Source organism: Sarcophilus harrisii, chromosome 5 (genome assembly GCF_902635505.1).
Source record: "Sarcophilus harrisii chromosome 5, mSarHar1.11, whole genome shotgun sequence".
In the NCBI taxonomy this organism is placed as follows: Eukaryota; Metazoa; Chordata; class Mammalia; order Dasyuromorphia; family Dasyuridae; genus Sarcophilus; species Sarcophilus harrisii.
In genome coordinates, this window is record NC_045430.1 from 105,330,901 (window position 1) to 105,358,768 (window position 27,868).

At 32.7% G+C, this 27,868-nt stretch overlaps 1 protein-coding gene across 2 annotated transcripts in view; it reads right to left on the bottom strand.

Moving 5' to 3' along the window:
• The window catches only part of GRIN2B (glutamate ionotropic receptor NMDA type subunit 2B), a 661,880-nt gene that overhangs the window by 473,758 nt on the left and 160,254 nt on the right, over positions 1–27,868 (bottom strand). For both annotated transcript variants that reach the window (XM_031938228.1, XM_031938229.1), the window contains exon 3: positions 9,230–9,658. In XM_031938228.1, coding sequence (XP_031794088.1) covers positions 9,230–9,640 — 411 coding nt within the window. In that variant the 5' untranslated portion in view covers positions 9,641–9,658. The remainder of the gene's footprint in view (positions 1–9,229; positions 9,659–27,868) is intronic.

The following is a 27,868-nucleotide window of genomic DNA, read 5'->3' on the forward strand; positions in this document are numbered from 1 at the left end:
GATGCTAGTGTCAATATTGTGGTCTCCAATCATATTTCTCCTCTCTTTGTCCCTTCTCCCTCAAAATAAAGGATAATAATCATATATTTTATATGTGTAGCACTCTGTTTTCTGCTTCCACGTCCATTATCTCATTTTGTCTTCACAAAAGGGTACTTTACAGCAGTAGCACTTGGCCCAATATCATACCCCCAACACTTGCCCCAACATCAGGCAAATATAGATAAAATGCTTCTGAAACTTAGGTAGTTCATATATAGTTATAGTGGCAGAGGGGGGATTGTAAATGAGTTCCTGCAATTCCCAACCTATCGGTATATAAAACAGCACTAGAAGTTTAAATAATTCTGTCCTAAAATTTCCCAGGAACATTAGGTTCAATGTGTATGTAACTAATGATTTCTTACCATATTAGCAAATGAGATCCATAGGGACCAGAGAAAATGTAGGAAGAAAAGTTAAAGCAATAAAATAACTAACATCAGAACCTAAATTAATTGTATTTTATATTGAGTTCAAAGTGCTTTGGGATATATCATTTTATCTGTACTTATAGCAAATAAGAAATTAATCAGTTAATTAAAAATGTTTGCTGAAAGAATTAATGAGATGTTATTCCCATGAAACAACACATCCATTGTGGAGCCAAGAGGCTGAGGATACCATCTCCCACTAAAAGACCCTAGCTTAGATTCATATCCAAACTAGTTTTAGCCCTAAGAAGTATGGCCTCAGAAAGGTGGGGTCAGGCCTTTTATTTTTGACTTTTTATAACCTCACCTCAAAACCTTCCTGGGAAAGTTTAGATGTGGCTGATGCCTTAAGATTTTGGGGGGGAAAAGTAGAAAGATATTTAATGTACAATATAAATCATAAAGAGCAAAGTTATTTCCTCCATACAAAATAAATTATTAAAATGCAAAAGATTCATGGCAGCAAGGATTTGAAACATGAAATAGTAACTTGTAATTCCTATTATACTTTCTTGGAAAACTGACAGTTTAATTCAAACCTCAGAGACAATGGCAGTACTACTAAGTAGGCATTTCACCTTCACCTTATGTTCCTCACTTTCTGAGCTACTCCCTCAAAGGTTATGATATTCTAGCCACTCAGACCAGGATTTAGGGTATCTTTCTGATGGTGGTCATTTTTTTCCAAAAATAATGGACCTTAAAAAAAAACCTCTTTGACCAGCCAATAAACTCAGATGGAAGGACTTAAGCTGGAAACAGCCATCTCAGGATTGCTATTGAGTCATCTAAATTCAAGAAAAAAAAAAGCTGAAGCAGTATTTGGGACTTTCAGGTCCCAAGTTCATACTAAATTACCATATGTTCTAACTGATTTATACAAGCAGTTTCCAGAGGTGCTGGGGGATAAAGGGAGGATAACCTATATTCCCCCTCTCATGAGAAGTCTAAGAAAGTTTCACAAAGTCTCCACATGTGTATGGTAGAAAAAAGAGACAGAGAGATAGACAGACAGAGATAGACAAAGAAACAGAGATAAAGACGCACACACATACACACACAATGAGACAGAGAAGAGAAAAATGTATATATATACAGATAGATAGATAGATATAGATATATAGATACAGATATAGATAGAGATAGAGAGAGAGAGAGAGAGAGAGAGAAACAGACAGAGAAAGACAGACAGATAGACAGAGACAGGCAGAGAGATAAAGAGAGAGAATCTTTCTCTTTAACTAATAGGATTCTTCCTGGCTCAGCAAACAATCCTATTTTGATCTATCCATTGACCCCTTCTGTCCCAGGAAGCAAGGAATTGATACCTTATTTCCAAGAACCAGTTTATTCAGTGCTGCCTGAAGCCCAAGTGACCAAGAAGAGCAGTTCAGTTCTACAAATGTTCCATGAGACATGGTATAGCCAAAATAGTTTGAGGATTAAATGTGGTATAATGATTATATTCACCTTACTATTTTACAAGAAAGCAAAGATAAAGTGCTTTCCCTTTGATTGCATAAAATAGAGAGTATAGATAAATTTTGGGCTAGTCAGTATTGCTACATTTGGAAATAGATCAAAGATAAGGCTTAGTTATAAAGAGCATTTAAATTGAATCAGAATCATATATACAAGAAAATTCTGTGTCTAGGCATTTATTTGAGGGAATAAGCTGCTTGTAAAGAAATTACTTCTCTTTAAATGTTTACCTTGATGTCTTTAAGATTAGGTGTCCTTCTTTTTCCAGAAACCTGAAAAGGAAAACTCTGAAATGGGATTAGATAACATGGTGTACTATGAAGAGTGATGCTAGGAAGTCAGAAGGACTGGTCTTTAATCCTAGCTGTGCTAATTATTAACCATGTGGCCATAAACAAACAAGTAAATTCATTCTCTAAGTCTATTTCCTCATTTATTAAAAAATAAAGGGGGGGGGGTGATTTAACTAGATGAACTCACATGTTCTTTTCAGCTCTAAATCCTATGATCCTATGGCTATAGGGGAATCATAAAGGAACCAAAACACTTTTTTTCCTATCCTTTTAAGGTTTTTCAAAATTTTAAAACCCAAGAGAGGCTTTAGCAAGACAACAGAAAACCTTCTGGGAAGAAAACAGTGAAAGGCTTTCAACATGAGTTCATTATCTAGATATATCCAGGCTTTGTAAATCCCTAGTCTCAGGTAACCTAAACAAATTACAAATAACCAGTCTCAAAATAAAATGGTGAGGCATTGACAAAAAGCTCTCACACATTTTTAAACTTTTTTGAATACTGCTCTAAATAAGCTTCTGTTTTAAGTTCCTAAAGGGGTATGTTCTTGTTTTAACTTGCCTTTTAGTGCAGATTTTTTTAAGCAGTTGCAGGGATGTTTTGTACCAGAGCTCACTTTTAATTCTACTCACATTTATTAGGGGCCAAATATGGAGAGTATAACATTTCAAATGTTCAGAGGAATACAAACGTAAATAAAGCAAACTGCCTATTCTCAAGAAGCTTGCAGTCTCAAACAAACAAACAAAAAACAATAGATTGATGAATAACTATAACACAATACATAAAACAGAAAGACAAGGTCCTAGAACTGCTCAGAGGGAAGAAAAGGCCACATTTGGTTGTGAAGATACTCTGAGGCTTTCATAGAAGAGATGAGGAATATTTTAATAATAATGATGATAACTCATATGTATGTGATAAATTATATCATTTAATTTTAATAATAAGTGTGGGGAGGAAGATAGAAAATACTCATTTCAGATACAGGAAATGACAGAGAGCAGCAAGGAAGTATGGAATGTTTGGAGGGTAATTAATAGTTTTGTTTGGCTGAATACTGGACAGTAAGTAAACTTAAATTAAGAAAAGCATTTTGTAGTTAAATTAGAGAGGGCCTCACATATACATATCCAAGAAATATAGACTTTATTATATGGGCAATGGGGAGTCAATTTTGGTCTTTGAGCAATTGACTGATGTAGCCATTATTGTGCATTGTTCAATAAATGTATAGAGAGGTTGAACTAGAAAAAGTGAAACTACAGAGAGGCCAATCAGGAGGCAATTAAATAACATTTTATGTGAGAAGTAATTAGAACCTAAATTAGGGTGATGATAGTGGGAGATGCTTGGTTGATGGTAGTGGGAGCACAAATTGACATGCTTTAGTGATTAGATGTGGGAGGTGAGGAAAAGGGAAGAGTCAAAGATAACACTGCGGTTTAGAGCATGGAAAACTGGAAGAAGGATGAATGGTAGTGCCAGAAATAGACATTAACAGTCAGAGAAAGCATGGGGAGTGGGGTGGTGAGAGAGAGAACAGGAGAGAGAGATGATGAGTTTAGTTTTATACATGAGTTCGTTGTCAGTGCCAGAGAGACAGATTTTTCTAAGAGATAGATTCCAATCCAGGTCTGGAGCACAGGACAGAGATGGTGAATAAAGATATAGGCTTGGAAGTCATCCAAATAGATGTGATAATCAAAGAATAGGAAGAAGACCAGATTACCAAAGGACAGAGTGTAGAATCAGAAGAGAAGGCCAGAGACAGATCTTCGAAGAATACCTATTTGAAGAATTTAGGGAAGGATAAGAGGCAAAGGGGCCAAGGAGGAAGAAAGAGATGAAGCAATAAAAGAGATAGGGGAGATATAAAAAAATTATTGAAGCCAAAGTAAAGATCATTTAGAAGAGGTTGTAAAAAAGAAATACATATGAGGATGTTGGTATTCTCTAGACAGCAGTTTCCTCAGACTCCCTAGAAAAGAAGTCAAGTTACAAGTGGTTAGGAATTGTCAGGCTCTTTCAATAAGTTTGGCAGTAAAAAAAAAAGGACAAAGTTGAAACAATCACTTGACAGAGTAGTGGAGTCAAAAGATTGTTTATTTAAAGAAGAGAAGAACTGGATCACAAGTTTTCATTTTCTCAAAACAAATGCATTCTCTAATAGGTGGAGACACAGGGTAACTGTCCAGCACTACATGTAGAACAATGCTGCTACTTACAGATTAGCAGCAACATCTACAATATGGCAATTCCATCTGCAGAACTCTTTAGCATGGAAGAATCACACCTATTATATTAAATTATCCTAAGGATGAAAGAAAGAAATTGATATAAATGTCAGCCATTGTTATCTAACAGGAGACACAACTATAGAGATAGAAAAATATCTCCCTAGTCATTCTGCAGCAATAAAATGTACATTCAAGGTGAAAATAAAATAAATAGAGACTGTGCTTCTTCATGATGTGTAAAGAAATCATGAGTTATTGGGGAGCATGGATCTGCCCCATTAGGAGCACTTAGAGGTTACCTATTACCGCTGTTTTATTTTGCAGATGAGAAAGAATATACATAGATATTAAGTGACTTGACCACAGAGTCAGGAGATGAGGGTTTTGTATACTTCTTTGAGGGATACAGGTGATTTAACAGGATATACAGAGGGTGTGTCTATTACCAAAATACCTCCCAAATCCATTCTCTCCTCTATTCCCACTGCTATGGAAATATTCTCCTAAAATAACTCTGCTTATACTAGCTGCTCTATCAGTCCTGCCAAAACATCTTTCATCTTAGTGCCAGACTAATCTTCCCCAAGCACAGATCTAATATGTCAGTACTCCCTATGTACCAGGAACTGTGCTAAGCACTTTAAAATTATTGTCTCATTTAATCCTCAAAACCAGCCTAAGGGGTAGGTTTTATTACTATCTCCATTTTACAGATGAGGAAACTGAGGCAAATAGCGTTGCCCAGGATCACAAGGCTAGTTAGTGTCTGAGGTCAGATTTGAACTTGAGTGTTCCAGACTCCTGGCCCAGTGCTCTATCCACAGTGCTCAAAATATTAAGCTTTCTACTTTTTTTAAAATCAAGTATCATCTAAAATCGTAAGACTTGTTTTATTTGGCTCCAGAGAATGGAACAATGAACAAAGAGTAGAAGTCAAAAGGGAGCAACTTTAAATCTTTTGTAAAATGGTTCCTAACAATTAAAGCTATGGAAAAATCAAATGGCTGCCTCAGGAGATAGTGGATTCATTCCCTCACTGAAGGTCTCAAAGAAAGGTCAGAAGACCACTTATTGGATTTTTTATAGCAAGGATTTTTTTTTCAGGTATAGGTTGAATTGGATGGCTTCTAGGTCCCTTACAAGAAATTACATGATTTACAGAATTTTTAATAATGAACCAGAAAAGTCTTTTTTTAAACATATAATCCTAGAACTTTATAACCGTACCCCATACTACACACCTCTTTAAACAGGTGAGAAGTTAATACATTTATGTGTCTGAATAATTTATTTGTTCAAAATGTTGAATCAATCTGTCTATTCAATACATCATACAGTTGCTTATTTTTGATATAGGAAAACCTTGAGATGCTAGAAAAGTGGCCCCATATTTATTTGATGATTTGCCACTATGTGACCCAACTCAGTTAAAGCATAAGACCCCATAAGTCTCCTAAGTCATTTATCTTAAATTGTCAATTTCTCAAAATCATATCTGTTTGGATCAAAGGGCATAGGGAACTTCCATGCCATCATGCATATTATCCTTTAACAAATAATCTGCTATTATTCATATTAAAAACTAAAATTAGAATAATAAATTCCAAAAGGAGAAGCCAAAATGTCTATATCCCTTACCCCTAACTTTTTTTCTCTAATATATAATATTTTATTTTTTGTCCAATTACATATTAGAGAGATTTTAAACATTTGTGGGTTTTTTAAGTTTTGACTTTTTAAAATGACTTCCACAAGCTCTAATTAGGATTTTTTAAAAAGAAAAATACAAGTTCTTTTTTTGAAGGTTTTGTATGATTGTTTATTAGTTTTTAAACTTGCTCAAAGGCTTATTTCTCAGAGATTAAAGTGAAGATTGCTCTATTTGACAATATGAAAAATTATTTAAATCTGAGGTTGACTTCAAAATGTTGGTTGCCATAACTCGGGAGTTTTTGCTGGAGAGGCAGCTCTCTTTTATGGATTTCTTTTCATTTTGAACACTGGTGTAAAAGCTTCTTCCTATTATTAAGGGATCGATTATTCAGTCTGTGGTTAAATTGAGCAATGCAGTGGGAAAGAGTCATCCATGGAGTCAAAAAACTTGGGTTTAAACTACTGACTCTACTACTTATAAGCTTATTAGCTTATGGCCACATAAATAAATCACATACAAAAAAGTGAGAATCTCAGAATTGAAAGGAACCTCAAAACGTATCTAATCCAGAAATAATAAATTCATTATCCTCTGATCTTAAATTGCCAACAAAATTCCTAAGGGCTGCTAAAACCAGGTTAAAATGCAATTAGGTTAAGGTTCTTTTGTTTGTTTGTTTATTTAATAAACAAATAAAAATGCAGTGCAACATAATGTTAATTTCTGATTTTATAAATCAATATAAAACTGTCAGGATCTTTTCTATTTCAGTTTGGCATCACTAATTTCATCTACCCCATATCTTATAGGGAATACTTTCTTAGGCATCACTAACAATTCTTGCACCCATCTGAAAATATCTACTGAGATGAGGGATTCACCATCTCCAAAGATAATCCATTACATGTTTGAACAGTTCAATTGTTAGGAAATGTTCCCTTCAAGGGCTGAAATCTGACTCACTATAACTTCCACCCTGGCTCTTACTTCTGATCTCTGTGTCTATTATAAAAAAACAAGTTTAAAGCCTGTTACTTAAATAATTTTGTTTCAGCATTTTCCCCACCCTTAGCAAGTTTTCTGTTCTATCCAAACCAGATACTTATATCTTCTGAGAATAGTTTCAAGTTCCTATCCTGGATACCTTACTTTGGACATATTTCAGCATAATAATATATTTTGTTTTTAGAAGATCTTTCTTAAACAGTGAAGCCCAACTTTTTGTATAACCCTATTAATAGTATAGTCATACTTTTTTTTACATAAAGGTTATTGGTTTTTATAAGGCTGAAGATCTTTTAAAAGAGTTTCTTACAATATAATTCTTATAAGAAATTCTGCTTGTTTCTTATAAGATATTCTGCTTGAGAATAAAAGTAATAGAGCTAAGAACCCACAAAGGTAGTAAGAATTATCAATCACTAGTTTATCAATCACTCTCAATCACTAAATACTTGTTGAATTTGGTTTTCTGGGCCTGATCCCACTGAATATTTATAAAGTCTTCAATAAAATGCCTTTCTATAAATCAAAGGTGTGAGGAATGAGGTATGTATGTTACTAAACTACTTCCAACAATGATTCTGTCACTAGTCAGAATCAAATGGAAATCAGTTATTTCTTAAAACAATGGGGACATGTCTAGCAATCAGATATTATCCATCACAACAAAAAGTGGAATCAAAGGGTAAATGATCGAAAAGTTCTTTTCAAGACTGGTAGTGTTAGTTTGGTTTTTGTTATAAAAGCAGGATGGGGGCAGGGAAATGTCTCATTTGAGCAGTAAGTGTTGTGGGTAAATTTTCTGTTCTCATCCCTAGGGTGAACACTTGGTTTCCCACAAAATCATTCATTTAGAGAAGTATTTGCCATCAGATAAAGAAACTGAAATGAATGAGAGACTGATTATGTTTCTTCTTCATTTTTTAAAGTCCACACACCCAGATAGCCACATTTCAATTACTGCAATAAATGATCCAAATTTAGCCACTCAGATTAAATTACAAGGGCAAAGAAACCACAAGTAGAAAATCAAAGAAGACAACAAAATTTCATGAATTTCACACTGATGCAGGTATCCAAAAAACTCGTTGATCAGTTCAAATATCCCCAAACTCCCCTGACTGGAGAATCCCATTATATGGAAGGGCCATCCACTGGATGTTCTTATCTGCTTTAACAAGAGAATAAAAACAAGAGGTAGTCTAGATCTTTCTGGGCAACTAGAATTTGTTTCTGGGAGGCCCTGAATACAAATAGCATTCTAGGAATATTAATTATGCACAATGTTGTCCATCTTGAAAATAGTAAAAACGCATCATTATTATTCATTCATTCCTGATTTTCTTGCCATGAGTGAAGGTGATAAATCACCTTGGGATTTATTTCATCATTGTTCCTTGTTCATTATATTCCTCCTCTATGATGACATTAATTAGGTTCTAGGAGCAACAGAGATCTAATGAGAATTTCTCATCTTTAGTGATGTAACATACAACTATTACACAATATCTGGAGTTCTTCACAAGAGATATCTCTAGGTGAAGCTTTTAACCATCTTTCTAAGCATAATGTACCAAAAAGTTGCCTTAGCTTTCTAAGGCAATCAAAAGTCTGGGTTCTTATCAGTGTGGCTGAGTTCCTTTCCACAAAATATCTTTAAAATAGTTCTAAAGTTTTTGATTATTTTGTTGCAAATGTTGTTACAAGATGGGTGACAATAAGGGAGATAGGGATAGGGATAGGAGATCCAGAAATGACAGTTATAAAAACAAAACCCATCAACAAAACTACATTTTTTAAAGTCTTCCACCTTAGAATACCCAAATCCTACTCATTCCAAGCACCACATTCCTTTTTCCATCTTTGTGTCTTTGCCTATATTCATAAATGATCTTCTCATTGTGTGATACATATTTCTCAACAATTCAAAATATAGTTCAATTAGTTACACTTTTTCTCCAAACCATTAGTATAATCCTTCACCTACTTCTACTCAACATGCTCTCATAATCTTTACCAATTAATACATTTGTTTTCACTAAGAATTAATGCCTCATCTCTCAGCATCAGAAACCCAGTTTTACCTTGTCTGCCATTATCATAGAGGAGCCTCCATGGATGCCCAGGATGGGAGTGAGAGTCTGGGCTGAAATGAAATCAAGGATCTGAGCGATGGCTTCCTGGTCTGTGTCATCAGCAAATACCACACCCTGGATCTTGCGGTCCGACATGAGATCACAGATGCGAGTGATAATGCTCTTGGGATCAGTCTCATTCATGGCTACCAGCTCCACGCGAGGTACCACAGAGAGGTGGTGGAAGTCATCTTTCTCGTGGGCATCCTTGATAGCCACTTCGTCTGAAGTGCCCACTAGTATGACGGCAATACCAATGCTGGGATGACTCTTCTGAGCACGAGCCTTGCTGCCTGACACTGCTAAGACAGCCAGCACTAACCAGAACCTTGGAGAGTAGTACTCTGTCCTGGGCCTCATCTTCAACTCTTAGACTCCCTGAAAAGATAAAGACAAACAAACAGGAAAAGAAAAAAGAAAAAAAGAAGCAATTAAAAGAGTCTCTTTGCTACATCGTGTTCATTGTGAAGGTGACTGGCCCTTGCGAGTCAAGTACTTTATCTCATTTCACTAATCATCTATCCAAGTTCACTCTCTCAGTCATATTTTTAGTTTTGGCTCAAGTGAGGGAATGTGGGAGGAGAAGAACATTCAAGATTTCAGGATAGTTAAAAGAATATAAGTTATCCATGTAAGAGCTATAGCCAAGATACATCAATAACTGACAAAAAAGAGACACGGGCAAAATTAATATAAATATATTTTACATCATTTTGCAGTGACATCTTTAATACATTATAATCAAACTCTATTATAAAGTTTCTAATCCTAAGTGTGACATCATTTGGCTGACAGCCCAGTAACAATAGTCATTGTGTTGTCTATAGAACTATCCCCTATAATACCACTTTGTTAATAGAGTGTTTTCAAGAAGTCATTTCATGATGATAGGGAAGGTGTGCCCATAGTTGCAAAACAATATCAGCTGGTGTCACATCTCTAGGGACTCCTAATATATCCACCTGACCTCTAACACTATTCTTGCAGCTCGTCTCTGACCAGTTATTGGTTGAGGTAGAGAACTATAAAAATAAATATTATGTGCACTCCCTCACTGATTTCATCTTGCCAGGAATGTTAGAAGAAAACTATCTAGTCATAAGAAGTTACAGATAAAAATGATTTACCCCATTCCCAGACAGAATTCTATTAACTCCTAGTGACTCTACCAGGAATCATATTTTATCAAACAAGATTTACCGAATTTTTTAGGAAATACATCATTGATTATACTAGTTTTTTAGTTTTAGAGAATCTTTTCAAATTATTTAAAATGTCTTCCTACTGAAGACCTCACCCAGAGCTCCTTCTTCTCTCCTTCACTTTGTTTCATATCACCCAGATGCCCTCTGAGACTATCTCCTTCTTCAACCCTATCCCAATGAAAAGGTAGACCTTCTCCTTGCCAAAGGCTAACTCCTCTACATTAACAAATGAACCTTTTTATACCATTCTCTCCAGTAGTTAAACCCTGTATCATACCTACTCTCATTTATCTTTCTTCGTGTCTAGCAATTACTTCCCTACTATGTACAGTTACCCTTTTTACATTCTGACTTTCCCCATCATTGTTTCAATATATTTTAGTTCATCATAAGAAATTTAATGGGAATTTGGAAGAAGTTTTGTGGAAGACAAAAATGACATACAAAGTTTAACAGATGACACAGAAGAAGTTTAGTAATCAAAAATATATAAAATATATGTATAGTGCTACATAATATCAAATTTATCTTTTAATACCATAAAAAATTCAGACTCCTCCAGGGCCAGAAAATTTTATACAGATTTTCCAGATCATAGGCACTCTACACTCTTAAATCCCACAATGTGGACGAGACAACTGTACATGCTTATGACTCCTCTTTCTCAAAAATTCACACTTGATCCACTCATCTCCAGTTGCTTTTTCCCCATTTTTCTCCTGCTTTTTTTTCTGATTAAATGCCTCAACTAGGTTGTTGTTATTTAGTCATCTCAGTCATGTCAGACTCTTCATGCTCTCATTTGGGGTCACATGAAAGATGGGGGCAAAGATAGTAGAATTTTGCTATTTCCTTCTTTAACTCATTTTGCAGATGAGGAACTGAAGTAAACAGAGTTAAGTGACTTGCTCAGGGTCCACAGTAATTAAGTATCTTGAGGTAGGATTTGAACTAAAGAACATGAGTCTTCCTGATCTCAAGCCTAGTATTTTATCTGCAGAACTGGTAGATTATCTATAATCAAACCCTCCACTATCTTCTTAATTCTGTACATTCTGGTATCTGATATCATTAAACCAAAACTGCCCATTCCAAAGTTAGTGGCAATTTCTCATTTGCAAGTATAAAGGCTTTTTTCCAATCCTTATCCTTCTTGATTTCTTTGCAGTTTTTGACATTATAGATATCTTTTCTCTGGATTTTCTTGACATTAGCTACTTCTCTATTCTGGTTTTGCTCCTCCCTATCTGACTATTCCTTCTTAATCTCTACTAGATTTTTATCCATGTTATAGTCAGTCAAGGAAGTGTCCGTCATTGTTTTGTGCTTGGCCCTCTTCTCTTTTCCCTCTATACTATTTTACTTGGTGACTCCAATTCCCATGGGTTCCATTATTTATCTCTATAAGGAGGACTATTATATATCTACTTATCCAACCCTCACCTTTCTCCTAACTTCTAGACATATCTCCAACTGTTTAATAAACATCTAGAAATGGATTTCTCATTGATATTTTAACCTGGCATATCCAAAACATAACCCATTATCTTTTCCCCAAAGTTTCCATACTTTTCAATTTCCCTTATTAAGAGAACTACCATTGTGCCAGACTCTCAACTTTTATGCCATTATCAACTACTCACTCTCTTACCCCTCTTATCCAATCTGTTGCCAAGGCTTGTAAGTTTTATTTTTATAATGTCTATCATATGTCTTCTCTGACATAGCCATTACCCTATTGTAGGCCCTCATTACCTCATGCTTGAACTACTGCAATAACCTGCTGATGGTTCTATCTGCCACAAGACTATCCCTACTCCAGGCATTCCCCACTCACCTATAAAATTTAACTTCCTAAAGCACCTATCTGTCCATGTTATCTCTGCCCCCACCACCACCTCATCACTCCCTCATTCAAAAAACTCTAGGGGCTTTCTTGTCACCTGCAGAAGAAACAATAAAATCCTGTTTAGAATTCAGAGCCCTTTTTACACCTTACTCCTCTCCAGGGATAAATGACTTCCTTGTTGTTCTTTACACAAGGTACTACAATCTCCCAACTCCAGTAATTTTCATTGTTATCCCCATACCTGGAATTCTCTCCCTCATTCCCATCTTAGTTTCCCTGACTTCCCTCAAATCCCAGCTAAAATCCCATCTTCTATGAATAATCTTTCTGAACTCCCTTAATACTAACCCTTTATACCTGGTGATTATCTTCCATTTATCCTTTGCATAGCTTGCATGTACATAATTCTTTCCATATTGTCTTCCCCATTAGTCAGTGAGCTCCTTGAAAGTAGGTCCTAGTTTTGTCTTTTCTTCCCATCTCCATGCTTAGTACAGTACTGCCTTCTATATACTGGGTGCTTAATAAATGCTTATTGATTACTTATAAATTTTGTTAATGTAGATTTTGTTAATCATGAATGAGTATTATATTTTGTCAAAACCATTTTTTCCAAATACTTACATAGTCATGTTATTTGGGGATTATGTTTTTGTTTTTCACATGATTAATGGTTTTCTTAAAGCTGAACCATTCTTCCATATCTGTTATAAATCCACTTTGATCATAGTGAATAATTTTTTGATAGATGACTATAGTCTTTTTGCCAGGATTTTATTTAAAATTGCTGAGTCAATATTCACAAATAATATTTCTTCACTTTATCTTTTCCTTGTTTAAGTAATCAACCTTTTTTTTTCTTTAAGAAAACAGTTTATGTGCATACCCTTTGATCCAACAATGACTTCACTGGTCCTATATTCCAAAGAGATCATAAAAAAGGGAAAAGAACCCACATGTGCAAAAATGTGTGTAGCAGCCTGTTTTGTAGTGGCAACAATTGGAAACTGAATGGAGAGGAAATGACTCAATAACTTATGGCATATGTATGTAATGGAATAGTATTGTTCTATAAGAAATGATTAGCAGAATGATTTTCAGAAAGGCCTGGAGAGATTTACATGAACTGATGCTAAGTGAAGTGAGTAAAATCAAGAGAACATTATACACAGCAGCAACAAAAATTATGCAGTGATCAATTTTGATGGACTAGTTCTTCAACAATGAGGTGATTCAAGTTAATTCCAATAAATGTAAAGGAGAGAGCCATCTGCATCCAGAAAGAGGACTGTGAAAACTCAATATGGATCACAACATAGTATTTTCCCTTTTTTTTTTGTTTGCTTGATTTTTGCTTTTATTCTCATTTTTTTTCTTTTTGATCTGATTTTTCTTATGTAACATTATAATTGTGGAAATATTTATAGAAGAATTGCACATGTTTAACATATATTGGATTACTTGCTGTTTAGTGGAGGGATGGGGGAAAGAGATCAAAAAGTTTGGTACACTAAGTTTTGCTAGGATGAATGTTGAAAACTATCTTTGCATATATTTTGAAAATATAAAAGTTATTATTTAAAAAAGAAATCTAATGGTGAACATACAAAAAATAAATTAATTTTGGTCAAAAAAATAGTTTAGAAGTTTTTTTCTCTCTCAGTTTCTGAAAATAGTTTGTATAGTCAAACGATCAACAGATTTAAGTACTTATAATGTGCCAGACACTCTGCTAGGGACTCAAAATATAAGAACAAAGAATGAAACAATAACCACTTGAAAGCAGTTTATATTCTGAGATAAGTATATAGAAAAAGTATAGATAATATTAATATAAAATTCATAAACATTATTATACACAAAGTAGTTAAACACATGGTCATTTGGGAGAAAGAGCCCAAGGAATGAACAAATGAAGAAAGCCTTCTTACAGAAGATGGTGCCAGAGATTCATCTTGAAAGAATAGAGATTTATGCACACCTGCATTTTTGATTTCCTTCACAAGCTAATTGTACAATATTTCAGAGTCTGATTCTTTTTGTACAGCAAAATAACGTTTTGGTCATGTATACTTATTGTATCTAATTTATATTTTAATATATTTAACATCTACTGGTCATCCTGCCATCTAGGGGAGAGGGTGGGGGGGTAAGAGGGGAAAAATTGGAACAAGAGGTTTGGCAGTTGTTAATGCTGTAAAGTTACCCATTCATATATCCTGTAAATAAAAGGCTATTAAAAAAAAAAAAAGAAAGAATAGAGAAACTCTTTGAGACAGAGATAAGGAAGGAAGGATTCCATTCATGGGAAGAAGATCTAGTGCAAAAGTATTAGATCACAGAGGGAAGGATGAGAGGAATGCCCAATGAATTTAGAAAGCTAAAGTAAATTCAGTTAGACTTTAAAAGGTAATCAGAGGAGTTTATATTTTATTTTAGAGGCAAAAGGAAACCACTAGAGTTTATTAATGGAGTAATAAGTTAAGATTTGAACTTCAACCTAAATATGTTATAGATTAGAATGATGAGAATCTCAAAACTCAAGACTTACAAGTGGCCCTGGGGCGATGGACCTTGATTCTTTGAGTACCTTGAGGTTTGTTCTTTCATTTTAAGTAATTTAATAGATTGGAAGCTACAAAACTCAGAATCATGAGCCATGCAGAAGTCTATATCAAGTTTTGAAGATAGACAATATCAGTGTCCTGAATTGCTGGAGAAATCTTCAGGACCAGACTAAGATAATTAAAATGAAAACTCATGTATCAAAAATGTCACTTTTAGATGTGAATTAGGTTCTATAAGGGTTATTTAGAAACTATGTTAAGTCTGGACTCTCTCTTCTAGAAGATTGTGGTGGCATAAGAGTATGTGTCCTTAGGTGTTAAGAAAAAATATTTGTGTTTTTGTTATTGTTATATCTTCTTTGCTATTGTTATATATAATGTCCCCATGTAAATTATAAATGGTACTAATTTTTAAATAGAACTGAGTGAGATATAATCTACTAGTGACTAATAATTGGGGTAAAACATCCAAAATGGTGGATCAATCTGATAATATTAGAGAAAAAAATACCCCAGCCATTCAGGTATGCCCCCTACAACTGTAAAAAAGGAAATGTAATCAACCTAGTTCTTGGAATATGGATCCATAAGTTACTCACTGCGTTAGTTAATAATAATACATAATTGATTATAATCATTCTTTTTTATTTATACTATACTATATATTTTATGTATATGCTATATATAATCGTTATCTTTTTTGTTTTATCTATTCATGTTTTATTTATTAATTTTCCTTCTTTTTAAGCAAATGAGCTAAAAGTTTATCAATTTTCCTATTCTTTTCAAAGAAAACAGTTTTTCATTTTTTATCAGTACTTATTTTTGTGTTGTAATTTATTTCTCCATGAAATTTCAAAATGTTTCCTTTTTGTTCTTATTTTGTTGATTTTTTTTTTATTTTTTAAATTGCATATTCAATTCAGTAATCCTCTCTTTTTCTATTTTGTCAGTGTGTATTTCAAAGATTTAATTTTTCATCAAAGAACTACTTTAGCTGACTCCCCCAAATTTTGATATGTTGTTTCATTTTTCTACATAACTATTGTTTCTATTGTCATTACTGCCTCCAATTATATGTATATATATATATATATATATTGTTTACTCTTCTTATATTAATAATTATTTTGTTGAGTTGGGATTTATAAAATTATTTATCTTTCTTAAATTCATTTATAGTTTCTTTGTGCACTCCACATGGTTTATTTTTATAAAGGTGGTATGTTGTACCAAAATATATTATATTCTTCAATGTTGTTACCATTCCCAAACATCACAAGTCTTTTTTTCCTAAATTTTCCAATAGTTCCCTTTAGTTTTATTTTTCCTTTTTCTTTAAGACTTGTTCATCTCAAAGAGAAGTACATTTTAAGTCTCCTACTATTAAAGTGTAACTATGTATATCTTTTTACAGTTCCGTTACCTCAATGAATTTGGATGTCATGTCATTTGGGGAAAATGTGTCTGTTATTGATATTGTTGCATTGCTTAAGATTTCTTTATAGATACTGGAATCCTTGTCTTAATGGACTGATTCTGTTATTGAAGAAATAACCTAGAGGTAAGACAAATCACCAGTAGACTGGACATTTAGTGATTACAGTTTTTTTTGTTCAATGAAACCAATTAAAAAAGGAAGAATAAAAAAATTGGGCTTTAACCTTATGCATGCCTTTTTTATTTTTGGAGTGACAGAATGATAATAGCTCCATATATCATTGAAATCATAGGTCCAGATCTATCTCTATTCAATGCCACAGCAATTTTATTTCAAAAAGAATATGTTAAACAAATAATATAGAATTATTCATTTGGACAAATAAAAAAATGTTAAGGTAAATAATATAAAAATAGGAATGGAGGCATAATATCAAAGTCTAAACCCTGAATTAACTATAAATTAGTAATGATTAAAATAATTCAATGATGGTTACAAAATAGAAAAGTGCATCTATAAAGCAAAGTAGATAAGGAATAAACATAAGCAACTAAACTCAAATGACTAGAAATTAATAAGTCATAAACTAAAAATTACTTAAACAAGAATTCCTTGACATGAATTTCTGGGGAAGTTTTGACAGAAATTTGATTCAGATAAACTTTTTACATTCTATTATAAGTTCAATACGACTGTGGAACCTAACTGTTAAAGGCCAAAAAATTAAAAATAAAATTAGAAGATAAATCATTAAAGATCAGATATCTAAGAGAGATAGACAGATAGATGAGAGAGCAATAGTCAGACAAATAGATATATAATTAGATAGATAGATGGATGGATGATACATACATATATACATAGATGATAGATAGGTAAATAGATGGATAAATAAATAATAGAGACACATAAAACCAAATTATTCCCCAATAGATATCTGGTCAGTGGTTATAAACAAACAGTTCCCCAAAGAAATGCAGACTATTAACAGCCATGTAAAAGAAAGCTCAGAATAAAAGAAATGTAAACCAAAATAATCACTAGGTTTCACTTCACACCCAGCAAATTGAAAAAAGAGACAAAAGATAGTAACAGTTGATGTTGGAGATTTTAGGAAAAACACTAACACATTGTCAGTGAAACTCTGAATCAGTTCAACCATTTTGAAAAACAATTTTTAATTATGCAAATAAAGCTACTAAAATTTCCATCCCATTTGATCCAGGGAGCCTATTGCTAAGCTTATTGATCAAGGAGGTTAATAACAAAAGGAAAGGAATCAAATGTACCAAAATATTTTAATTGCACTTTTGTAATTACAAAAAACTCAAAACAAAGCAGATACCCAGTAATTAGGGAATTAAAATTGAGATACATTAAGGTAATAGAATATTGCTGTACTGTAAGAAATGGTAATTATAGAAAAGCATAGAAAAAATGTATGTGAACTGATGGAAAATGAAATAGAACCAGATAAATAATATGTTTTTATTGAGCGAGCAATGGAAAATCAGGAAGCCAAAACAAAAGAATACTGCATTCTGTTAAATTATAATAATCAATAAAAGCTCAAAGAAAAGATATAAGAAGACTCTTCTCATCTCCAAGGACTCTAAAAAGTTGGAAGACCATTGGTATGGAACCTCACATTAGACATTAGGCTTTTTTAATAAGTTGGTTAGTTTGCTAAATTGTTTTTTCTTCTTCTGTTCTTAATTTTTTTTATTCTTTATTACATAGGCTTGTCCTCTGAAAAGAAGAAAGGGTATACAGAAGAAAATGTACATACTATAAAACAAAAAAATGATATGTATAAATATTTATTTTTAAAAGTTAATCAATTTAAGTACTTTTCGTAACTATGAATTTCCTAAAAAAGGAATAGAGATGATTACAAATGATAAAATTGATAATTTTGAGATAAAATTGAATGAAAAAAAGTTTGTATGAAGTCAATACAACTAAGTGAAGAAGGAAAGTGGTTAATTGGGAGAAAAATATTTACATCTGAACCAATACAAATGTATAAAACCAAAAATCATCCCCAATAGATAAATGTGTAAAGGATATAAGCAACTAATTCTTTTTTTTTTATTATTCCTAACCCCTAATAAGAAAAGAAATTTAAATCAAATCAACTCTGAGGTCTTATCTCAAATTTAAGTGAATGGCAAAGATGTGGGAATAGATAGTATTGGAGTAGCTATAGAAAGATCAGAACCTTACTATAGTTTTAAAGAACTAGTTAATTGATCCCATCATTTTGGAAAGCAATCTATAATGATGCTAAGTGACAAAAAATGACCAAACTCTTTGATGCAGAGAGGAAAATGTGAGACATATATCCCAAAGAGGTAAATGATAAAAAGGAAAGGTTCCATAAACACTCTGATACTTATAATAACAATTTTTTGTACTAGAGAGGGCTGAAAGCAAAAAATCATCAATTATAGAACAACTAAAACAATTGTGGTATGTAAATTCAATGGAATAGTATCATTGTACTAAAAAGAAATAGAGAATACAATGAAAACAAAGAAATATCAACAACATATGAGTACCAAAAAAAATGAGATTGTATGTGCTGATGCAAAGTAAAATAAGTGAAACTAAACAAAGTGCCACCACAATGACTAAAATAAGGTAGATAAAAAAAACCAACAAAATAATCAAAACACTGCTATGAAATTATAGTGATCAACACTGACTCCAAAGCAGTGATATACTATGGATATGAAATGCCACATTTTAAAAAATACAGCTGTTAGTATTATATTCACATATATTTGTTAGGTTGTTTCTAAATGAACTTTTAAAATTGGATTCATAGAACCACGGGACAAAACTACAATTCAGTGTACCTAGAAGATTCTCATCCTTGCAATAAAAAGAAAAGTGACCCAGGTTGAAATGTAACTAATATTTACTGCTCATCTAGAACATGCTTGGTATTAGAGTATTGAAAGACATTTGGGAGTTTGACAAAAATCATAACCAAACCAAAGGGATAATGAATGAGTTAGCCCTGGAAAGGTATTTCTCCCTGAAAATCACAAAGGTCATTAATTATGTGGGAACTGCGAGATAGAGAGTGAGAAGTTAAATATCTGAAGGCATTCTGAAGCTGAAGAGTCACAAAAAATTTAGTTAACTTCTGGATCAAAGGCATTCTGGAATATAACCTGTCCAGGTTATATAACCGGTTCTTTCTAGCTTTCAGCCATTCCAAATGATAGAGCTGCATAAACTATCTTGCCTTTCTTTTGAGAATAAGAAAAGTAGTTTATCTCAGAATAAGATAAAAACTACCCTACCCCATTAAAGAAAAGTTATATGTTTCTGTCTGATTTGGGGGAGTTTTATTTGTTTGGGGGATTTGTTTTGGATTTTTTAATCTCATCCTCTGGATCAGTATCTGACAAATAATGAATACCTAACAAATGTTTGCTGATTGACTAGATGAAATTAGAAAACAATTTAAGACCTTGCTAAAAGCTGTCACAAAGGTTGGCATTGTGATCTAGTGAAAAGAAGAATCAGTTTAAATTTCTTCTCTAAAAGTTTAAACATATCTAAAGAAAAAGACAGCTATCCACAATAAGTATTCACAGAACTCATGAACTTAGAGCTTCTATGGACTAAACAAATAATTACATCAGTTATAACCTTTATATAGGATTTCCTTTCAAAAAGCAGGTTCTCAAAATGAGCCAAAACACAGTGTGGTACAACTAATGGCTAATTTCATCGAAGTGGGATTTTTCTGCTATGATCAGGATATGAGAATGGACCTATGATTTCATTTGTACAGGAAAGTTCCAAATAAAGTAACTCTCTCTACTAACACAGTTCTAAGCTTTCTCTATAGCTTAGAATTTAAAGAGAGTTTCTTAGAGCCCTGGAAAAGTGTGACTTAGTGAGAATATGTCAAAGGAGCACTTGAACCCAGGTCTCACTAGCTTCAAGATTAGCTTCCTAACAATTACACCCCTCTTGCCTCTCAATAATCTTGTGAATACAAATTATTAGACTCCATCATAGTGGAAAATATTATTTTTGTTACTATTTCTATTAACTGTAATGCTCTCAGCATTCTCCCACTTTGGTGTGTATTATTTGTTCTCTTTAAAACATTGCTTGTGTTTCTTTTCTATCCCTTCTATAATGCATTATACTTTAGGAGTGAGATGGTTGTGACATTCAAAGAATAGAATCTGGCTTAGCAAAGGATCCCTTTTATGCACAAAACACAGTAAAGCACTTTACAAAGCAATACATTATTGGCTATACTAGAAGGACAGGAAGTGAAAACAAAGATACTGCTATTCAGCAAGTGCAAACTCAATTTCCAATATCAGCAGAGGTTTGAACATAGGGCAGAAAATGAAATCTTCTCATTTTCTTTTAGAGTCCACAATATAGTTTGGGGTAAAAAGTAATTAAACTAGAAGGGGGAAAAACATGGTTCTAATGTCCGGTCCATCATTAATAAACAGCAGGAATTTGGCAAGCCACTGGTCCTTTCTCAATCTGAGTTTTCTCAGCTATAAAATAGGAATAACTGTCCTATTTCCTATACATAAATGAATATAAAATAAGATTTGGGGAATATAAAATGAGATTACATGTCAATAAATCAGTACTAAGAATTTATTAAGTGCCTACCATTTGCTAGGTAGTTATGGATATAAGCACAAACATCAAATAGTCCCTGCCCTCAATATGCTCACATCTTCTTAGGAGAGTCAACACATACAGATATAAGTATTTATAATATGTACACAAGATCTTGATACCCAAAAAAGCCAAATTAAAGGAGAAAGGACCTATTTGTACAAAAATATTCTATTTTACAGTGACAAAAAATTGGACATCAAGGAAATGTTATCAATTAGGGAATTACTGAACAAGTTCAGTCATATGACTGAAATGGAATACTAATGAACTATAAGAAATTATTAGGATGGTTTCATAAAAGTCTAGAAAGATTTACATAAATTGATGCAAAGTAAAGTTATCAGAACCAGAAAACCATTGTACATAGTAACAACAATATGGCAAATAGGATAAATTATGAGAAATTTAGCTACTTTGATTAAGACAATGATCCAAGACAAGTCCAAAGGACTCATGATGAATGCTATCCACCACAAGAGACAGAATTGATGAATTCTGAATACATATTGAAAGATACTTTTTTAAAACTTTCTTTACTTTCATTGGTTTATTTTGGTTATTTCATTTGAAACTTAGCTAGTAAAAAATATTTTGCATGACTTCACATGTATAATTGATATCAAATTGCTTGCCTTCTCAAGGAGGGGAAAAGGAACATTAAACTAAAAAAAATTAAATGATTATTTTAAAATTGGGAAATATTTAGTGAAATAAATAAAAATAATATTTCAAAAAGGAAAGTGTAAGATGTTATAAAATTTTAAGGTATGTTTTATATATATATATGTATATATGTATATATGAAGTAACACTTTTTTATAGACATACAAATTATACAGATGGAGAGAGGAAGTAGAATATGGAGTATGTCCAAAAGACAGAGGATAAGACAAACATTAAGGATAGCATTACAAAAGTAATAAGATTCTTCTCAAATTTTACTGGATCTCTTTCTGGACAATAGAACAATATCGTTTCTCCAGGCTTCCTACTTAGGGCCATAGTATTAGAGATTTGAAGGTAAAATGGACAAGAGAGACCATCTATTTCAGCCCTTTTATTTTATATACGGAGATTGGGATTTAGAGAGGTTGTACAGAATCACACAGATAGTAAGTGACAGAGAAGGTAGGATTTAAACTCACTTTCTTTGACTCCAAATCTGTTGTTCTTTACACTGTAACATAATAGTTCTTTATTATGTCATATTTCCCCTACTTATAATAATAATGATGATGATTATAACAACTAGCCTATCATCATCATTATTATTACCTGCTTTAAACTGTAGAGTGTTCTACATCTTTTATGACATTTGTTCCTCACAATAACCCTATGGTGCACTGTCTATGATTATTCCTATTTTATAAATGAGGAATCTGAGTTTGAGAGGGGTCAAATGAGTAGCCCAGGATCATACAAGAATTAAGGCAATATGGCAATATGTGAACCCAGATCTTCCACATTCTATCTATTCTGAGACATAGCTGACACTAAATATGAGCAGTATCCATAAAGCATTCTCTCTAAATAAACACATTTTGGATCTAGAAAGAGTCAAGGGACATGCTGCTTACTCCTTTGAGTGGACTTGAAAGAAGTAACTCTCTCTTGAGAACTCAGTTCCCTTATATTTAAAATGTAAGAGCTTCAGCAGATCATTTCACTACTCTAAGCTTCAATTTCCTCCTCTGAAAAGTGAGGTTAATAATACTTACTTCTCCATAACTCATATTATTCTCTTTTTTCTTTTCTTTTTCCCTTCTTTTCATTTCTTCCTTCCTTCTTCCTTTATTTTTTTTCCTGCTTGCTCTCTTAAGGGCTTTATTTCTTCTTTATTCCCTTTCAACTGGGTCCATTTATCCCACTCAGGCTGGGAGTACAGAGGCCAATGAGGAGCTGATCAAAGTGCTGAATGGGATAAAAGCTTTATCCTACTCCTTTTTTCCTCATATAAGCCAGTTTATCTCCCCTTAGGCAGCCTGATAATGCTCCTTGCCTGGAGTTCTCTCTTTCCCTGGAATTGGTATAAGCACCAAATTGTTGTTAGCTCTTTTGTAGCTCAGAACTCCTAAATTTAAGAGAGCTACCCAGCCTCCCCAAAAGCAAGGACTATAGGCATGCTCCAGGTGACCCACATTGTACTGAAAATAATTCAAATTAATCAAATGGAATAAAGTATGTAAAATAAGTAATATTAAATAATTTTAATTTATATGCAATAAATAACAATTTTAATTAATACAATCTTGCTTTGGCCTTTAAGGAGCATAGAATCTGAGAGATGACAAGCTACATAGACAATGATAATAACTGTATAACACTTTAAAGTTTACAAATAATTTTCTTCACAGCAACTCTTTAAGGTACAACTATTGTCATACATATTTCTACAAATTAAAAAACTGAGGTTCAAAGAAGCCAAATAGAAATTAAAAATAAAGTGTCTAGAAAAGGTGCAAATGAGATAATGTATGCAAAAGTGTTTTGTAATCCCAAAGTCAATAAAAATGGGAATTACTGAATTCACTGGAGGCAAAAGAGGGTCTAGAAATTCTGCAGCAAACAACTCCAAAAAGATTGTTGGTGTTCACTTCTTTGATTCTCTGCCCTGCTTCTTATTCATACTAACACCTCTGGAATCTTCTGCCAAAGTAGATGATGATGATATGAGTCAAGGGACATGCTAACCCTAAAAGGAGAACTAGGATAACTACAACAAGAAATGAGGAGTGTAATATAATGGTTGACTATATGTTGTAAGTACCACCCACAATAATATTAACTGAAGCTTAGAATAACCATCAGAAGCAGTTGGCAAGCCAACTGGGATAGAAAATTAGGATTTCATGTCATAAACAAGTTTAAAGTCAATAGCCAGTGGTGACCATCCCTGATCCTTATATAACTACAAATAATAATACATGCAAAATACTCTGTTCCATTGATATTTTCTATTGATCCACTCTCCCTAAATCACATATGGCTCCTTTTCCCAAGGTTTTGTTCTGACTTCTTCTTGACATAAAAGGCTCAGGCTTAGTTTATATATATACATATATATATATATATATATATATATATATATATATATATATATATGTATGTATATATATATACATATATATAATTAAAAATTCATGTATTGATTTTAAGCCCTATAGAGTTCAGACTTAATCCTTCTTTTAAAAAAAACTTATTTTGAAGTGGCATTCTGAAAGGGTTAGAGAAGAGATACAAGAGGAAATTTATAAGCAAAAGCATTAACAAATGATCCCTTTCAAAAAAGCATTTGAATCTAAAAAATTCATCAGATTCTCTAAATAAAATCTATATATATACTGTAATGCTTGATGACTTTGATGGAAACATGGGGGAAAGTAAAAATGAAGAGAAATATATAGAAAAACACAGGTCAGTAAGAAGGCAGGAAAGAAACCTAAATTTTGCAGAAGAACCATACCTCTAGATCAGGGGTAGGTAAATCCTGGCCAGCATATTTTTTGCATTTTTAAATAAAGTTTTATTGTACTTAAAAATATAAAACTATTCTTTGAGAAAGGGGCTTTATAAAAACAGACAGTAGACCAGACATGAACTTCAAGCTATAGTTTGCTGACTTCTATTCTAGATCTAAAAAAGCCCAAAATAATACCTAAAGTGTGAAGTAGATTATATTTTGACAGGAAAAAGGCTTGTTATTATTTGTAAGAGTTTTTGCTGAGTAAACAGTCTTTAAGCAATTACCATTTAAATTCTTCAGCATTAAGATAAGAATCAAAAAAGGAGAAAGGAAGAGAGGAAAGGAAGGAGGGAAGGAGGGAGGGAGGGAGGGAGGAAGGGAGGAAAGAAGGAAGGAAGAAAAGGAAGAAAGGAAGGAAGGAAGGAAGGAAGGAAGGAAGGAAGGAAGGAAGGAAGGAAGGAAGGAAGGAAGGAAGGAAAGAAAAGAAGAGAAGGAAAGGGAAAAGTGAGAAAAATATATTCAGTAAAAGTGGAAAAACACCTAATCTTGGGTTATTTAAACAAGTAACTGAAAATCAAAAAAAAAAAAAAAAAAAGGAAGGATTGACAGAATTAACACTAGCAAAAACTATAATAATTTTATCCATTGGTTTAACCACTAATTAATTAGTACAACAAGGAGACCAAAAGAGGCTTAGTGAATAAATATCTGGCTTATTCACCAGCTGGAGAGAGATGGCTGCCAAAGTCAACACTAGGTTAGATCATAAACTCATTAATAAAATCTCACCAAAAACAATGATTGACAGAGACAGTTATAGGCAATATCATCTTATAGAGCAGTAAGCAAAGGAACATAAACCCAGTTTAAAGAAAGCTAGAAATACATCCAGGGTTTATATGAAGAAGAAAATGATAAGACTATAATAAGAAAAAATGGGAAGGATTTGCAAAGATTATTGCAAAGATAAAAGAAAGCTATTCCCTCCAACAATGGCACTGATCGCATTGCATGAACTCTGACATCAACCTCACATGTTCTTATTAAAGGAAAAAGAAATGGAAACAAAGAATGAATGATTAATTGAAGATAATGAAAGAAGCTAGACTGGACTGGAGTAGTATTTAAGAAATAATATTCCTTAAAATATTATTTAAGGAATCTATGCATGAGGTGACAAAAGTGTGAGGACATTAAAGCAACCAAAATACATGGTATCTGAAAGAAAAGAAAAATATTGGACTTTATTGAAAAAAGTGACTGAAATAACATTAATAACTATCAACCTATTCACACATATCTTCAAAAATTAATGGCAAAAGCTTTGTTCAGATATGGAATGTAGCTTTACTACTTCACAATTAAGTAAAAGATCGTAAAAAATATAAGATCCACTTGTGCTTACTGATTGCTAATTGACAAAAAAAAGCACTTGATTTCATTGAACGCAAGGGCCATTCATTTTACAGACTCTTTAAAAGTATTTCCAATCTTGGCATCAAAATTATATAAGATTCATCATAGTATATGATAACATAAGCTACCCTACTTAATGACCCTATAATAAGAAATATGAAATGAGTCATAAAATTTAGAAAAGCATGTTCATCAAAGGTATATATATTTCTGTGATGGAGAAGATACAGCACAGAATTGAGAATAAGATCCTCCCAGTGTTCTTGTTCCCAGATGCCATTGTGCTGATGATATTAAAAAGATGTCCCTTGAAGGAATTCTATAATCATTCAAGGAATCTTTTGTCCATTTTTTGTCCACATAGGAAAGACCAAGTGGATAAAAACTATCTATGGTCCATGTTTCAATATGCATTTTGATTGGCAGCCTATAGACCTTGTCCATTATGTATATCTATGAAAAACTGCACAGAGAGACATTGAGTCAGACTCAAATTTGAACAATAGGAAGAGAGAGGACCAAATTGCCTTTAGGAAATCAAAAGAATTCTTTGCCTATCTAGATGAAGAGGCCAACCTTTTCTATACTAACATCCTATAAGTATTGCCATAAGGCAGCATGACTACTTCCAAAGAACTAATATTAATTACCTTTTATACTCATTAAATGATATTTGACATATGGTATATAGGAGCAGTCTGCTACATATACTCAATGAGAAATTCTCAAAAAATAAGAGTAAAAGACAACACTAAAGAATTGTCTGACAAAATAGATAATTTTGATTATATTAAGTTAAAAAGTTTTTGAACAAATAAAACTAATGCAGACAAGATTAGAAAGGAAGTAATAAATTGAGAAAACATTTTTACATTCGAAGGGTCTGATAAAGGCCTCATTTCTAAAATATATAAAGAATTGACTCAAATTTATAACAATTCAAGCCAATCTCCAACTGATAAATGGTCAAAGGATATGAACAGACAATTTTCAGATGAAGAAATTGAAACCATTTCTAGTCATATGAATAGGTGCTCTAAATAACTATTGATCAGAGAAATGAAAATTAAAACAACTCTGAGGTATTACTACATACCTCTCAGACTGCCTAAGATGACAGAAAAAGCCATAATAGAAAAACACAGACAAGAATGACACAGGATGGCCATACTGGGATGAATTGAGATATGTGTCATTTTAGGGAAGTTTCAATGCAGTGAGAAAATAGATACCTTAGAGCATCTGAAACTATATACTTATACAAATATACACACATGTATATTCATGTGTATGTGTATGCATGAGTGTATAAATATATAATTCTATGTGAATTACCTGGGGAAAAGTATAAGAATTAAATCTATTGACTTAATAAACCTAACAACTTTTTACATATTTAAAAACTTTTAATATTCAACATGTCCTTCTTTTGCTACAGTCACATATTCTACATGATTTGTCATTGAAACCATCAGATTTTTACATGAAAATCATTGATATTATTTTACACAGAATAATCAATCTAATTTATGTGATTTGATTTTTTACATTACATTTATTTATGGATTATTCCCACTTCACCAGCTATATATTGTTAAAAAAATACTATTAAGTAAAATTAAAAATATATAGTTACCTCAACAGAAAGTACATGCAATATTTCACATCTGAAGTATCACCTACGGCTCTATTTTTTAATTAACAGAAATCTATTTTTTCTCCCACCTGTTCCAAATCTCATTGAAAAAAATAAGGGAAAAAATTTCTCATGATAAATATACATAATCAAACAAAACAAATTCCCCAATGGCTATAAACAAAAATATATGTTTCATTCCATACACTAAATCTATCACCTTTCTGTAATGAAGAGCATGTTTCACAACTGGTCCTCCAAAATCATAAATCGACATTAAATTGATCACATTTCTTAGAGCTTTCAAAGTTGTTTGTTTTGACAGTGTTGTTAT